General features: G+C 38.7%; 1 protein-coding gene across 1 annotated transcript; it reads right to left on the bottom strand.

The window, feature by feature from the left end:
- Positions 1 to 300: 300 nt before the first annotated feature.
- On the bottom strand, positions 301 to 780 carry LOC127103170 (uncharacterized). Its single transcript, XM_051040447.1, has one exon. The coding sequence runs from the start codon at positions 778 to 780 to the stop codon at positions 301 to 303; it is 480 nt and encodes a 159-aa protein (XP_050896404.1).
- Positions 781 to 15,453: the final 14,673 nt, after the last annotated feature.

A 15,453-nucleotide genomic window follows, 5' to 3' on the forward strand; every position in this document is an offset into this window, starting at 1 on the left:
TTGTAATCTGAAAAAACATAAGTAACTACAAACTTGTTTATTAAGAACATAGAGATCTTCATGGAAAAATTGATGCTTGAGTAGCTAATTCCTCTTAGGTTGGACTTGAATAGACATAAAAGAAATTCTATAAAACAAAAACTACTTAAAAATGTATGGGTTGCCTCCCATACATTGCTTCTTTTACGTCAATTGTTTGACGCTCAATCCTCAAAAGACATCAGGCGCAAGGGATACCCTTACACCGATAAAAGTTCCTTTTACCATCCTCTGTTGAACTTCACTACCTTTCTCTTTCAATTAATAGCATGCCTCAAGACCCTCTACATATTGTGTCCATTGATAGGCATGATATACCACTTTCTCCTTATTAAACTTCAGAATTAACTCACCGATCTCCACATCTATGTTTGCCTTCTTGGTTGCCAAGAATGGGCGCCCAAGAATCACGAACCCTTCTGAATCATTTTTCATTTCAATTATGACAAACTCTGTAGGGAAGGTCAATACATCAACATGAACTAGCACATCTTGTATAACACCAAGCGGACGAGTCACAGATGAGTCGGCCAAAGTTTGTGTCATTTTGCTTGGTACAATATCTCCTATCTCCAATTCCTTAAATTTGCTCAGTGGCATGACAATAATGTTTGATCCTAAGTCACATAAAGCCTGTGGTATTTTCATCCCCTCAATGGTGCAAGTAATGTTGAACTCTTTGGGATCATTAATCTTTGGTGGAACTTCCTCCCGTTCTAACATCTCCTCTTTTTCAGCCATGTTAACTTATTCTTGATTCAGCTTTTGTTTAGCACCTTTAAGAAATACCTGCATAAACTTGGAAAACTTTGGAATTAATTCTAAAATTTATGAAAAGAGAGACTTACCTAAAGTTGTTTTAACATTTCTTTAAATTTCTCAAACAGTCTGGCCTCATCCTCTTTTATCGGTTTCTTCTTAATGATGGGATATGGCAGTTTCAGGTAATCTAGTAAAGGTGGGTTTGGTTCATTCAGAATTTAATCTTTGGTTCTCTTCCAAGGGGAATTTTTATCAATGAAGTAATCAAGGGTGACTCCTTTTTCCTCTTCGTCTCCTTGATTTCTATTTTCCTCCTTTTCACTTTCACCTACCTTTTCCTTAATTTCGTCCTCTTAAACTTTTTCTACTTTCTCCTTTCTAGTAACCAACCCAAAATCCATTTCCCTAACTTTGCAAGTTTCATTCTTGGGATTATGGTGTTCCCGGTGAATCCTCCACCTGAGCCAGGCAAAGTTGTTATTTGTCTAGATAATTGACCAATCTGAGTCTCCAAATCTTGATTGACGTATCATGCTTTCTAGCCAAAATTTCATGGTTTCTATTTACCTGCTCCAAACTAATCTGAGTAGCCTTGATGAAATTTTATAAAGTCTCTTCCAACTGTGAAAGTTTCTTTTGGAAGTTGGAAGCTTGTTGGTTTTGTTGCATAGCTTGGTTACCACTTTGGTTTTGGTTGTTGCTCCAACGGAAATTCGGATGATCTTTCCATCCCGGATTGTAGGTAGTGGTTGTGTCACACCCCAATTTTGACCCTGATTTGGCGAATCGATACATACATCATAGCTTTTGCATCTCTGTATATCATAACATGCATTTCATCTCTCATAGTGCCTAGAATGTCAATCGAAATAAATTTTCGGATCTACAGGCAAATCAATTGAGTCAATTTTCAAATGCGTGTCATATCCACAGGCGGAAAATTTCAAAATCGAGCTTGTAGACATCAGTTTTATTAATATATGTTTCGCGTAGTTTAGCCTATTACGCTCGTTTTATTTGTTCGACTACTTTTTCGGTCACATTTTGATCCGCCTAAGCCTTTTAACCGGACATTTTTTACTTCAAAACTAGATCAAAACCTGTATGTTTTCGAGAATATTATTTTGCACTTATCATTGTGGTGTAATCATTTTATTTTTTCGAGTATTTTTGCACCCATTTTTTAATCCTTTTTTCGTACTTTAATTTTTGTTTTTTTTGTCAATTTTGTTGAAATAATTAAATAGGTTTACTTGTATTTTTCATTTTGATTATTTAAAACTAATTGATTTTATTTTGTTTTAAGTTCATCTTATCATTAAAATCATAAAAAATGGGCTTTTTGGTCATTTTTTAAAGGGGGATATATAAAAAAAAGGATCCATGTGGCGCTCATTTGATTGGGGGTGTGGAAATTCAAAAATGGAAAAGAGGTTTTAACCTCTCTTTTGTTTCAGAAAGAAGGAAAACTCATATTTGGTTTTCCCCCAAAACAATGGTACTTCTGACTATCATCTTCTCCGTTTTTCCCTCTCGCACCACTACAAAACCCCCTCCAAATCGGACTTCCACGTAACCACATTTACTTCCATAGTTCTTCTGGCTGGATCCATAACCTTTACCACAACAACCTCTCTTCCCCCGATCCTTCACCATAAACTGCCCCTAAAGGATGTTGTTCCACACACCTTGAAATACAACAACCACCCGTGCGAAACCCATCATAGCAGTAGGTATTTTCCCAATAGACCTTGACAATAGGTATTTTCTCAACAAAACCTCAACAGTAGGTATCTCCTAGTGAGTTTCTTTTGAATCTCCCCCAAGGAACCTCAACTGTAGTCTTCCCCGGTGGGACTTCTTTAGAAGATTATTCTTGAAAAATATGTAAGTAGTCAGAGTAGTTATTCATTTCTATCCCTGGTGAATTTATCTTGCATTTCCATGCACCGATAAAGGCACCTCGCCAAACCTCATTTCATGATATTTCATGAATGTCAGCATTTGCATATCATGATCATTCGTATATCATGCATATAAGAAAAATCAAATCATGCATAACCCAAAGTGTATTTTACGCTCATTTTGCATTAATCTCAGGTCTAGTTGTTGATTTTTATCCCTTGACCCCTAAATCCAGTTGTCACTGGTATCCTTTTAAGTCCAGTTGTAACTGGCGCTCTATTTTAAAATCCAACGTAATTGGTATCTTAAGTCCAGTTGTCACTGGCAACATTTAAAATCCAATTGTTATTGGTACCCTTTAAAGTCTAGTCGTTACTGGCACTGTTTGCAAGTCCAATTGTTATTGGCATCATTCTTAAAGTCCATTTGTAACTGGAACTTTATTTTAAAATCCAATTATAATTGGTACCTCAAGTATGGTTTTCACCATCATTGCTTGAAAAGTACAATGATCATTGGCACCTTTAAAGTCTAGTATTTACTGGGCCCCCATTTAAAAAAAAGTCCAGTTGTAACTGGCACCAATCCGTTAAAAGCTGGTTGTAACCAATGCTTACGGTCAAATTCCAACTTTGTTGGCACCTATAAAGAGTTTTATACCCTGTTTGTCCCGATGTTTCCTAGGAAGTCATGTATGACTCTTCATTCCAAGGAATTCCCATAGTTTTGGAAGTCATTCTTGTTAGAAGACTCTTACATTTTTGTCTTGATTGATTTATTTGTAAAGGATCATCATAGCCTTTTGTGTGGATGTTTTTCTTATCAGAAAACTCCTGAGTCTTATCTTGGACGATCTCTTTGTAAAGAAACTCCATGTTGTAGCGGGGTATTCATTACCTTTAGATTTATTGACTAAATCAAAAGTAAATCATACAATTCGAGTCGCCATCGCACTTCTATTTATCCAAAGGAAAGGTTAGAAAGCGAACAAAAACCGAGAAGTTTTATCAAATCAAAAACTAATAAAAATGTCAGAGATCTGGGTAAGGGGGGGTGGTTATGTAATGGGAAGGTTTTAAGCACCCAAAACATCCTAGGTACTCCTAGGGAGCCCTTTTCACAATTGTCGTAAGGTAGGTTGGTATTTGAAAAATTATTTGTGCAAACATGATTGGGAAGATGAGAGAAGAATGTACAAGTTATTTATAATTTTGTGTTTGAATGGATAAACCCATTGCCTACGTACCATCTTAAAAAAGATTAGGATCAAAACCTCGTAGTTCGGGGTAAAAATCTCAAAAGAAGTTGGTGAATTGATTGGTCAAAAGCCTTAAGGTCTTTTGTTATCAAAGGGAGAAAACTCAACCTAAAACCACAAATCCACCATGTGAGGAGAGCTTCAACATGCTAGTGAGGGGTTAGCCCTATAATAAGCATGGAAGACTTATAGTCCATCACTAAGGATATAGGTGAGTATTATATCACCCTCAAAGATAACTCAAACCTAATAGCTAATGTTTATGAAAAGCTTTGGCAAAAAGTAGCCATTGAAACCATAAAAACAATTGAGTGAGTTGTATTTACCAATGAAAAGTATTTATAGAGTAAGGTCAAAGTTGACTTAGAATGCAATTCAAAATAAGTGTTATGAAAAGAGTTTGGAAAGATCAAAAGCATAGTGCTTAGGTTTCTAATTTTGAAAAGCAATGTTAATGTTTGCACAAGAGTTTGACTTGGGTTAAAGTGGAGGGAAGAAGAAGAATGGCTAAGGTCCTAAACATGCAAAGATGAAGGAGGAGAAATAAAACCACAATGGAGTTCCCTTCTTGAGATCATAGTGATGATCCAAGTTATTTCCTTTCCTTTGGAATTAGCAAGCAATAAGCAAATAACTCAAGCAATCAAACACACAATCAAACAAGCTCTTAGGAATATTCCAATGGCTTTTGCATCTCTCACTTTAGATGCTCATGACAATGGTTCTTCTACTTGGCAAGTTTGGGATCCCTAGCACATAAGAACACACACATCAAAAAGTTCCACAATGTAAACAAAGAATGGACAAGATTGAGTTTAGAATTAAGTCCTTTCCAAGCCTTCTTCAAGATCAAGCATTCTAAAGGCATGAGGCCTAGTTGCTCTTTGACTCCATTTTTTGCATAGGTAAGGGTCCTAAGATCTAAGTCCTTTTGTCCATTTTGCATTTGGTTCACACAAACAGAAAAACAACACAAGCACAATAGTATATACACAATTATGTGCTCAAGTGAGCAAAACGAAAATTGCATTAACATAAATATGAGCTCAAGTGAGCAAAGGGCAAAAGAAAATGAATTAATGAATAAGATATTAAATTTCATAAAAGTAAATTGCAAGAATTAAATGACTTGAATTAAAAGTTAATGGTCAATAGTTAGTGTTAGTGTTCCATAAGGCAATTTAGCGCTATGTTAAGCAATCGTAAGTTGACTAATGTAGTAGTCACACCTATCTGAGGCCGGTCAATAAAAATATAGGCAACAAACACAAGTTAGAGACCTTGACTAGTAAGCCAAGCTCCTACAACTTGCCATGCCAAAAGAAAAGAAGAATGATCTTGTATTGATTTAGGTTTTTTGCTTGACCAAGAAGCAACCTATCCTTAATGCAAAGTCATTCACTTGATCTTTGATAAAGATGAATTAGATTTGAATCAAGGAAGGTTAAGCCTCCCATATGTCAAGGCTAACCACCAATCTTTAACTCATTGATCAAAAAGAAAAAGAAGAAGAAGAATAAGAATGTACATGAATTCAAATGAGATATCCAACACACATTGATCAAACATGAATAGAATCAAAGATCAAAGTCAATCAATGGTAAACAGAAGCAAAATGAAGCTTAAAGGTCAAGAAACAAATAAAATATTTTTGGTATTTTTGAGAATTAAAATAATACTTGAATTAAAATAAACAATTAAAGGTCAAACTTCAAATCCATTTCAAATCAACTTTGAAAAGTCCAAATGGATCATCCTAAGTTCAACAAGGTCAAACAAAGTTTGACAAAATTTTTCAGCATTTTTGGAAACCAGAAACTATTTTTAAACAATTAAAAATGAATAAAAAATAACCTAATTGAACTAAAATCTCAAATAAATCTCAAATAAATTAATAAATTGATGAGAATATTTTTCATAGATTCGTCATCATTCAAAGAGGTTAAGAAAATATTTTTGCATTTTTTAAATATTGGAAACTATTTAAAATGAATTAAAAATAACCAGAAAAGAGAAAATTCATAAAAAATATCAAATGACAAAATAAAAAAGATTAAAAATCATTTTCAGAAACTAGAATTAAAAAGGGAAATAATGCAATTAGTCCCATATTTTTTGGAATTAAAATGGAAGAGATATGAATTTTTTAAATAAAATGAAATAAAGGAAAATAAAATAGAAAATCAGAAAATAGAAAAAATCAGGCGTGTTGGATCAACCTCATTAAATGAGGTGGCATATCCAAGGATCCTCATGCGCAAGCTCACCATGGTCTCAAGTCAAGTGAGAAACATCCAGCATTATTAAAATTCATAACAAGTAAAGGCCCTGATTCAATCTGGAGATCATCATCAACGACTCAGATTAAAACTGGCAACGGGGACGGTGGTGTACACCACCGTCTTCTCCGGCGAACATGCCATTTCCGGTGGAAGTTGCAGGTCATAACATCTTAATGAAAACGAGCGATCCTCATATCATTGGAAAGCTGGGGTGATGTACATCACCCCTGTGCCATTGATTTTCACTTTACACTCTCATAGCAAGAGAAACCAGAGATGGAAAATTATGGAGTTCAAACTGAACTTGATGAATTTACAAAATTAAGTGCACAATTCAATTGCCTCTTATGAGAGGACTTCAGAGGAGCCAGCAAACACAAGAAATGAACTAGAATCAGTGAGTTTCGAATTGAAAAAGTTTGGATAGCAACCTTTGAAATGCAGATCTATGAAGCACGATCCTTCCCAACTCTTGATTGCAGCTTGTTCTTGAGATGAAAATAGGGCTAGGCTAAGGAATTAGAGTCCAATAATCAACCAAGGAAGTTGAAAATTGGATTTGAAAAATTGAAATGAAATGCAAAAATTCCTTTTGAGTGAGGTGAGGATTGAGTTCTGCAGCATATAAGGCGCCTTAAGGTTGGTTATTGATGGAGCTGAGCACCTCTATTTATAGCAAAGCATGATGGATGGAAGGTGAATTTCATGTGTGCATGAAGTGAGGTCCTCCATGCATGGGCCTGTACAGGCGCATGGAAGGCCCAAATGCAAATGATTTGGCATGCTGATATCACATGAAGCTGAAATGGACGTGTAAAAATGATGGAATTGGCTTGTGCAATAAGTTTTCACATGGTTTCCAAAAATGCACATAAACTTTCTTTTCTTCGAAAATGCCTCTTACCAAAATGAAACATGGCCTTGTGGCTAACGGTTGGAAAGGTTTTGACATGAGGAACAATTGTTATGTTGAACAAAAACCCATTTGGAATTGGGAAATTTGTGAAAACAGGCCATGAAGTTCAATTTGCAAAACATGTTCATGTGAATTTTGCCAAAATGGACCAACTTCAAGCCCTTCTGTTTCAATGATGCAAGTTCCAAATGACAAAACCTTCAACATAAAAATTGTAGATCGTTTCAAGACAATAAGTTTGGACTCAAATTTTGAATCATTTGGATTTTTGATGAGAACGTTATGGGCACTTGAAGTTGGACATTTTCACTTTTCAATGACTTTGGTCCAAAGTGACCTATAATGTTTTGTATTATCACATGTACTTATTTTAGGATTATGAAAATTTCTTCAACATAAGAAATGAATTAGACATCTTAAACTTTCTAATGCATTTGATCCCACCTTAATATCATGAAAAATGAATGAGTTATGTTCTTTGGAAGTTGACCCAAAATTAGGGTTTCAGTCAAAATGACCTATAATGTATTGAAATTAATGATGACCTTCCAAGCTTCAAATCAATTTTTTATGAACATGAAAGTTGTTCATATGGTCCTTAAGAACATGTTTTATCTTGGGGTCATCTTCATTTGACAAACACATAAAAATTTAGGTCTCAGTGGATTTCAAAATAGTCAGATGAATTGACTGATCAACTTCTCAAGTTCAAACTCCAAATCTTGATGAATTGATGATTGAGGACACTCAAATAAGCTCAAATATGCATGAAATTATGAGTGAAATAACTTCCCTTTATTGCATTTGATCATGGATTGAGGTTGCTTCATGAGCAAGGCATAGTTGATGCACAGATGGATTAGGGTTTCCTTGGGAAACAATCCTCAAGCCCCTTGGTTTATCTTGATAAAATTGACAAATTGAGATATTTGGGAGGCATATATGATGAATGAGAGCTTTGGGAACCATTGTCATGCTTGCTTTCACCTTCACCTGGCCATTCTTTGAGCGTAGGGGCCTCCTAGGAGCTTTGGATCTTATGATTGCTCAAGCTACAAAACAAAAGATGTTAGTGACATATTTTTGTGCTTTTGGTTAGTAAAAAAACTAAGAAAAGCAATAATATACAATTCAAGCATGCTTGGAGGTCTCAGACCAACTCACACAAGTCCCAACCCCAGGGTTAAGGAGCCAAGATGCTATGATCCTTGAGGCAATGCAATGTGCAATGATATGATGCCATGAGGGATCTTAGGGTCAAAATTAGGGTCGTACAGATGCCCCTATTTAAGGTCATTCTAGCCGGATAAGTGAAGGTTAAAATCTTCATCTCGACGAGGTAGAATGGGCTTAAATAATAATAAAGAGACGAATTTTGATCCCTAAGAGACCTCATGATGCAAATGTATGTATGTAAAAGGTAATACTCTGTGGGGATATATGTCCACAAAGGAAAAAGAAATCAGGAGAAACTGAAATTCCATACGAGTAATACACTCATAAATGGGACAGAGACTCTGGGGACTTTACTGGGAAGTAAAAGGGATAAAATGCGTGAGCAGGTCACGACTTGAAACTTGCTGAGAGACACGAAGGGATTCCATGAAAATAAATCAACAGAAAGACTCGAGCTGACGCAAAGATGCATGTATTGGGGAATATGCCAATACAACAAAACTATCCACAAAGGATACTTCGGATAAAAATCCGGACACAGATGGGGAAAACCCACTAAGGGACTCAAGCTGGGAAGATCCATGAAGGACTCAGCTGAGGAAGAAACAAATGAGGTATTACCGGCTATTGGGTAATAAGCTCAAAGAGACATGTGATCGAAACACCGGTATGAGGGTGAGAGAACAACACGCTCAGGGATAAAGAATATCCAAGACTGGTATAAGGGTGAGAGATATCAATAATCCAAAACATATGAGGAAGACCTGAAAAGGTATATTTCAACTCAGGAAAATCTGACTCCTGTTACCACGAAAAACCTCTAAGGCATGCTGAAAGCGTAACTAATGAAGAAGTCCTATGAATGTGGGGGTCATACCCCATCAAAGGAGGAAGAGGTGTTAGAGGCAAGCAAGAGTAGAAAAAACACAAATCAAAGAATGAAGCCGACGGGGGAAGGTGGCCTCGTCGACAGGCCATTCTGTCGACCAACGCAAGGTTTGGGACTTAAAGAATTGTCGTCAATTGTAGAAGACAACATCGCCCTAACGTCTGGGCGGGAGAAATTTGAAATTTAAAATAAATAGCAGTTTCAAAAGGAATAAGAGTTCCATAATGTGGAGCAGTTAGCAAGACATGGGTGCAGCGGTTGTGCAGATCGTGTGACATAACATCTGCTAGTTTCTAGGAGTTTAGCTTATGAGTAGTTTCCTCTAGTTTAGTATAAATAGGAGTATCCTACAAGGGGCTCAAGGTGTTCACTTTGTACTGCAAAATCACTTGTAAGAAAACTTCCCATTCCCAGCGCGAGGAAGCAAGAGTTTTTCTGAGAGTGTTATGTACGTGAATCACCACATTTATTTCAATGTAACTTCCCTATTTTTCAATTGTTCCCGTTGAACATTTTATCTTAATTTCTTTTACTTTTGAGTTATCATTTTACGTTGTCGTTTACGCTGTCGACACTGATTCTATTACGATAATAGAGTTCACCAAAGGCGTGTTCGTCGTATACCTCTTTTAAATGTTATAGCGCTTTCTGTCATAAGTCACCTATAGGCGATAACATTGTCTAAAACCGTTCGTGTGGAAAAACCCTACGCTTGTTCCTCACAAAGTCATTCTGTCGAAGTATGGACAAGCCTCCCTTGTACTAGCACATGTCCTAGGATCAACTGGTCGATCCTGCAAGTAACCCTTTGTTTTAAAGCCTAGGGAGGACCAGCGGTTATTTACCAATTTCCACAGTAAACAAAATGGCACACCCGGTGGGTCGGTGCTAGAGTAGTTGCGAAATTGCATGAAACTTAGAAGTGGCAAGCTATATAGTAAGCCACGAAGTAGTGTGAAAATGTCAGAAACTAACACTGATGAAGTTCCACGAGGAACTTTATCCAATACGGAAACAATAGTCTTTCAGGTTGCCACTTTGCCGCCGATGACAAGTGCAACCCTAACCATGTCGACTACGAGTGCGGTTGGAACATCAATTCCTCAGCCTCCACCGGGGGGTTCAGGATCAACGATAACGATGTTCAGACCTTATGTGCCTCACATTGGCACCACAGATCCGCTTTATGGAATGCCGTATTCCTTAATTCTAGGATATCAGTCGACATCCAGTGCAACACTGTTTTCAGATACAAATCCTCCCTTGCAAGGATCAGCACAGGGGGGCAACATAAGAAACACTACTCAGAACAGAACCATGCCATTGTCGAACACTTCAGTAGCAGTGCTGAGACAACAAATGGACGATAGTAACCATGAATTGGTTAACATGTTGACCAATCAGATGGGCACAGTCTTTAATCCACTAATACAAGAATCTGCTGGTTAGAAAAAGTTAGGCACAATAAGTCTAAGAAAGAAAAGGTAGCATTTGTCGAATACGACACGACAGACCCAATACGTGAGGCCGATTATGCTTCATTGACCGAATTAGAAATCGACGTGGCTGAACCAAAGCCAGGGTCCGCCTATGAGTGTCGATCATTGCTGCCTGTGCAAGAAAAAAATCCTGTCGAAAACAACCCAAAATTCCCTTCGAAAACTTATACTTTCGACGTGTCGAAATGTGAGGAAATTTTTGACTTATTGGTCAAAGATGGGCAGATGGTGGTACCTCCTGGTACTAAAATACCACCGTTGGAACAAAGACAGAAAAGAGGGTTTTGTAAATATCATAACTATCTTGGTCATAACACCTCTAATTGTTACCTTTTCAAGGATTTGGTTCAGAAAGCGATTCAAGAAGGCAGGCTGAAATTTGCTGGCCGCAAAATGAAGATCGACGCTGATCCTCTTCACCAGAAGGAAGCCCTGTTCGTGGAGCCAATCGAGATCAACATGGTCGAGATCAGCGAATATGACGAGGCCAACATGCTGGAGCAAACTGGGGAAAGCCCAGATGTCGATATAGCTGAAGTTTACCCAAGGGCTGATGAGGACTTGGTGGATTTTCTATATCGCTGTAAGAATAAGGGTTCACAGGTGTGCCTGTGCCCAAGGTGTGGTGTTGTTATTGACAAAATAGCAGCAGAGAATTTCTAGAAGCTGCAACTGGGTAAAAGCAAAAGGAATGTGCCAGCCAGGGGTTACCAGAATGAAAGAGGCTAAAAAAAGGTTGTGGGAAATAACCCAACAAGGCCTAAAAGCTTCGTGCCGTCGACAAGTGCTCCTAGAGGTACTTGGATCAAGCCTCAGGAAAGACAAGACACCCCACAAGGGGTTGCTGCTGATGCTTGAGGAGGTCTAGCAGTTAACTACAGGCGTGAATTTAAGTATGAAAAGAGGACTCATATCTCTGAAAACTATTTGGGAAAGTACCCCACGTCGAGGACTCAATGGAGACGTTTTCAGAGGCGTAAATAGGCTGAAAGAGACGCTGCAAGAGGCATGACCAGCGAGGCGAATACTGGGAAGAAAATTGTTGTGAAAGTCGACACAACGGCGAAGGAACGGATAAGAGAGTACGTCCGTCGACCAACTGAAAAATGTTCTGATGAAGTGACTGATGGCTTCAATTCAGAATTTGAAGCAAGCCTCGACATCCTGGTCAACGTGGTGTCAATCCTACCACAAGAATACAAGTGTGTGACTGAAGTCGAAGGGTCGGTGGACAATACTGACGCTGAAGAAATGGCTTTGCACCAACCAAGATGCTATTTTGTGCTGAACGATGGTTCTGCTGAAAGCCAAGAGGCAGTGTTCGAAAGACCAACGATGAACATGAAAAACCATTTGAAACCACTGCTGATCAGGGCAAAAGTGGAAGGCATAACTGTCATTAAATTTTTGTTCGATTGTGGTGCCACGGTCAACATCATGCCACACCATATTCTGAGGAAGATTGGCAAATATGATACCGACATCAGGCCTAATAACGTGGTCTTGTCGGACTATGGAGGAAAGACGAAAAGCACCATGGCAGTGATTATGGTGAATATCACAGTGGGTTCAGTGACCAGACCGACACTATTCATGGTGATAGACGCTAAGCCAAGTTACAACTTGCTACTTGGCAGAGAGTGGCTACATGGCGTCAGAGCTGTACCATCTTCAGCACACCAAAGGCTGGTGATTTGGAGAGAGGATGGGGTGGCCGAAAATATCGAGGCCGACCAAGGATATTTTATGGCCGATATGAATAATGTCGGCAAGAATGAGTTTGAAAGAAAGTTGGCCAACATCTCTCCTTGCTTCCCAGCTGAGGATGTATATGCTAATCTAAGTGAAGCTTTCGTCTCTCTAACTCTACATGAGACTCACGGCTTCGTTTGGGATGTGGAACGCCTAGACGATCCACCATACACAGGTATCCGGCCGACAGGCTGGAGGGTCGTTAATGATGATGTCTGAGTTAGAAGCTCTAAGAAAGATTTCGGCATACGTTACCGAGAACAAAATAAAGTCGGCTTTAGAGGCTGAAGAAAACATGGCTGCTGAAGCCTGTGTGTTGAATAAAGGGGGACATATGGCTATTGGGCCAAAACCCCCAGACAAACCAACTTTGGCCAAAAGGAACGTCGACATGCAGCGTCTGGACTGCATTTACGACAGTGGACCTTTGGGGTTCGAAAAAGACCCAAAGGCACCAGAGAAAATCCAACCAAAAGACCCCTTGGAAGAAGTCGACCTAGGCGAGAATGACGAGAAAAGGCCAACATATATAAGCGCCAACATCGATAACGAACTAAAGTCTGAGGTAATATCCATACTTAAAGAATTTAGAGATTGTTTTGCTTGGGATTATAATGAAATGCCTGGTTTAAGTAGAGATTTGGTCGAGTTAAATTTGCCCATAAAAGCTGGAAGAAAGCCAGTGAAGCAGACGCCCAGGCGTTTCGCCCCAGAGATCATGGCAAAGATAAAAACAAAAGTAGAAAGACTCCTGAAAAGCAAGTTTATTCAAACTGCAAGGTATGTCGAATGGTTGGCCAATATTGTGCCATTCATAAAGAAAAATGGGTCTTTAAGAGTATGCATTGATTTTAGGGATCTAAATGCTGTCACCCCAAAAGATGAATATGCCATGCCCGTGGCTGAGATGCTGGTCGATTCGGCCGCTGGTTTTGAATATTTAAGCATGTTAGATGGTTATGCTGGATATAACCAAATTTTTATTGCAGAAGAAGACGTGCCGAAGACGGTGTTTCGATGTCCATGAGCCTTAGGGACATATGAGTGGGTTGTCATGCCATTCGGTCTGAAAAATGCTGAAGCCACATACCAGAAGGTAATGAACTCAATGTTCTATGATTTCATTGAAGATTTCATGCAAGTCTACATTGATGACATTGTGATAAAATCCAATGGTCAACATACTCACGTCGAACATCTTCGAAAAGCCTTTCTGAGGATGAGGAAATGTGGATTAAAAATGAATCCATTAAAATGCGCTTTTTGTGTGAAGGCAGGCGACTTCCTTGTTTTTGTGGTGAATAAAAAGGGTATTGAAGCAAACCAAAGCAAAACAAAAGCCATTATGGACGTCAAGCCTCCGTCGACCAAAAAGGAGCTGCAATCTTTTTTTGGAAAAATAAATTTTCTTAGAAGACTCATATTAAATCTAAGTGGAAAAACAAAAGCGTTCTCCCCACTACTTCGACTGAAGAACGAAAATTTCAAATGGCAGGATGCACACCAAGAGACTTTCGACAAAATCAAAGAGTATTTGACTAGGCCTCCAGTATTGGCCCCTCATGTTAGGCATAGGCCAATGAGACAGTATATTGTAGCCTCAGAATCGACTATAGGAAGTATGTTAGTCCAAGAGGATGAAAAATGCATCGAAAGACCTGTGTATTACCTTAGTCGAGTGCTTAATGATCCTGAAACTAGGTATAGTGATATAGAAAAACTATGTGTATGCCTGTATTTCTCTTGTACAAAATTAAAGTAATATATCAAGCTTGTTGATATATACGTATCTTCCCACTTTGATATTATTAAACACATGTTATCTAAACCAATTTTGCATAGTCGAATTGGAAAATGGGCTTTAGCGTTAACAGAATACTCCCTGACGTAAGTACCCTTGAAAGCGATGAAAGGGCAGGTAGTAGCAGACTTTCTGGTCGACCATTCAATGGTCGAAATGGTGCAGAATTACGTAGATTTAGCACCATGGAGGCTATATTTCGATGGGTCAAGACATAAGTATGAATCTGGGATAAGAGGAGTCATAATTTCTCCAGATGGAATTCCAGCAAAGTTCAAATACAAAATCAAAGGGATATGCACCAATAATGAAGCAGAGTATGAGTCACTGATCACCGGACTTGAACTACTGCTAGAATTGGGGGCAAGGAATGTCGAAATTATGGGAGATTCGGAGTTAGTGATCAAATAAGCATCGAAAGAGTATAGGTGTGTTAAAGAAAATCTGATCATGTACTTCGTGGTCACCATCAGACTACTCAAGAGGTTTGAGCAAGTCAATCTCCAACACGTACCACGACAAGAAAACCGAAGAGCAAACGATTTGGCGCAGGAGGCTTCAGGGTATAAAACGTCAAAAGACCAGGACGAAGAGATCCAAGTAAGAGAGAAAGTACGAGCGACAGTGTTGTCACCGTCAGATCTGGCGATCGTGAAGTTGGGGGCAGTAGATAAAAATCATTTTGAAATTCTGGCTGTCGACGACGAGTGAGGGAGTGTTTGGTGTAAACCCTTAGTCGGTTACTTACGTAATCCCGTGGGGTCGACAGATCGAAAGATAAAGTATAGGGCCCTTAGCTACGTCTTGGTAAATGATGAATTATTCAAAAAGACAGTCGAAGGAGTGTTATTAAAATGCCTGGGGGAAAGTGAGGCATACGTGGCTGTGTCGAGCATACATAGCGGGGCATGTAGGGCACATCAAGCAGGTTTGAAGATGAAGTGGCTCTTGATGCATTCAGGAGTTTATTGGCCTTCAATGCTGAAAGATTGCATTGAATTTGCTAAAGGCTGTCAAGAATGCCAATTGCATGGGGGCATACAGCATGTGCCTGCAAGCGAGCTACACACAATTGTGAAACCCTGGCCATTTCGAGGATGGGCTTTGGATGTTATAGGAGAAATAAAACCAGCCTCGTCGAAACAACAAAGGTATGTGTTAGTCGGTATCGACT

Source organism: Lathyrus oleraceus, chromosome 7 (assembly GCF_024323335.1).
Source record: "Lathyrus oleraceus cultivar Zhongwan6 chromosome 7, CAAS_Psat_ZW6_1.0, whole genome shotgun sequence".
NCBI lineage: Eukaryota > Viridiplantae > Streptophyta > Magnoliopsida > Fabales > Fabaceae > Lathyrus > Lathyrus oleraceus.

Excerpts from the sequence above, each read along its gene's own strand:
- LOC127103170 (XM_051040447.1), bottom strand. The coding sequence starts at position 780 with ATGGCTGAAAAAGAGGAGATGTTAGAACGGGAGGAAGTTCCACCAAAG.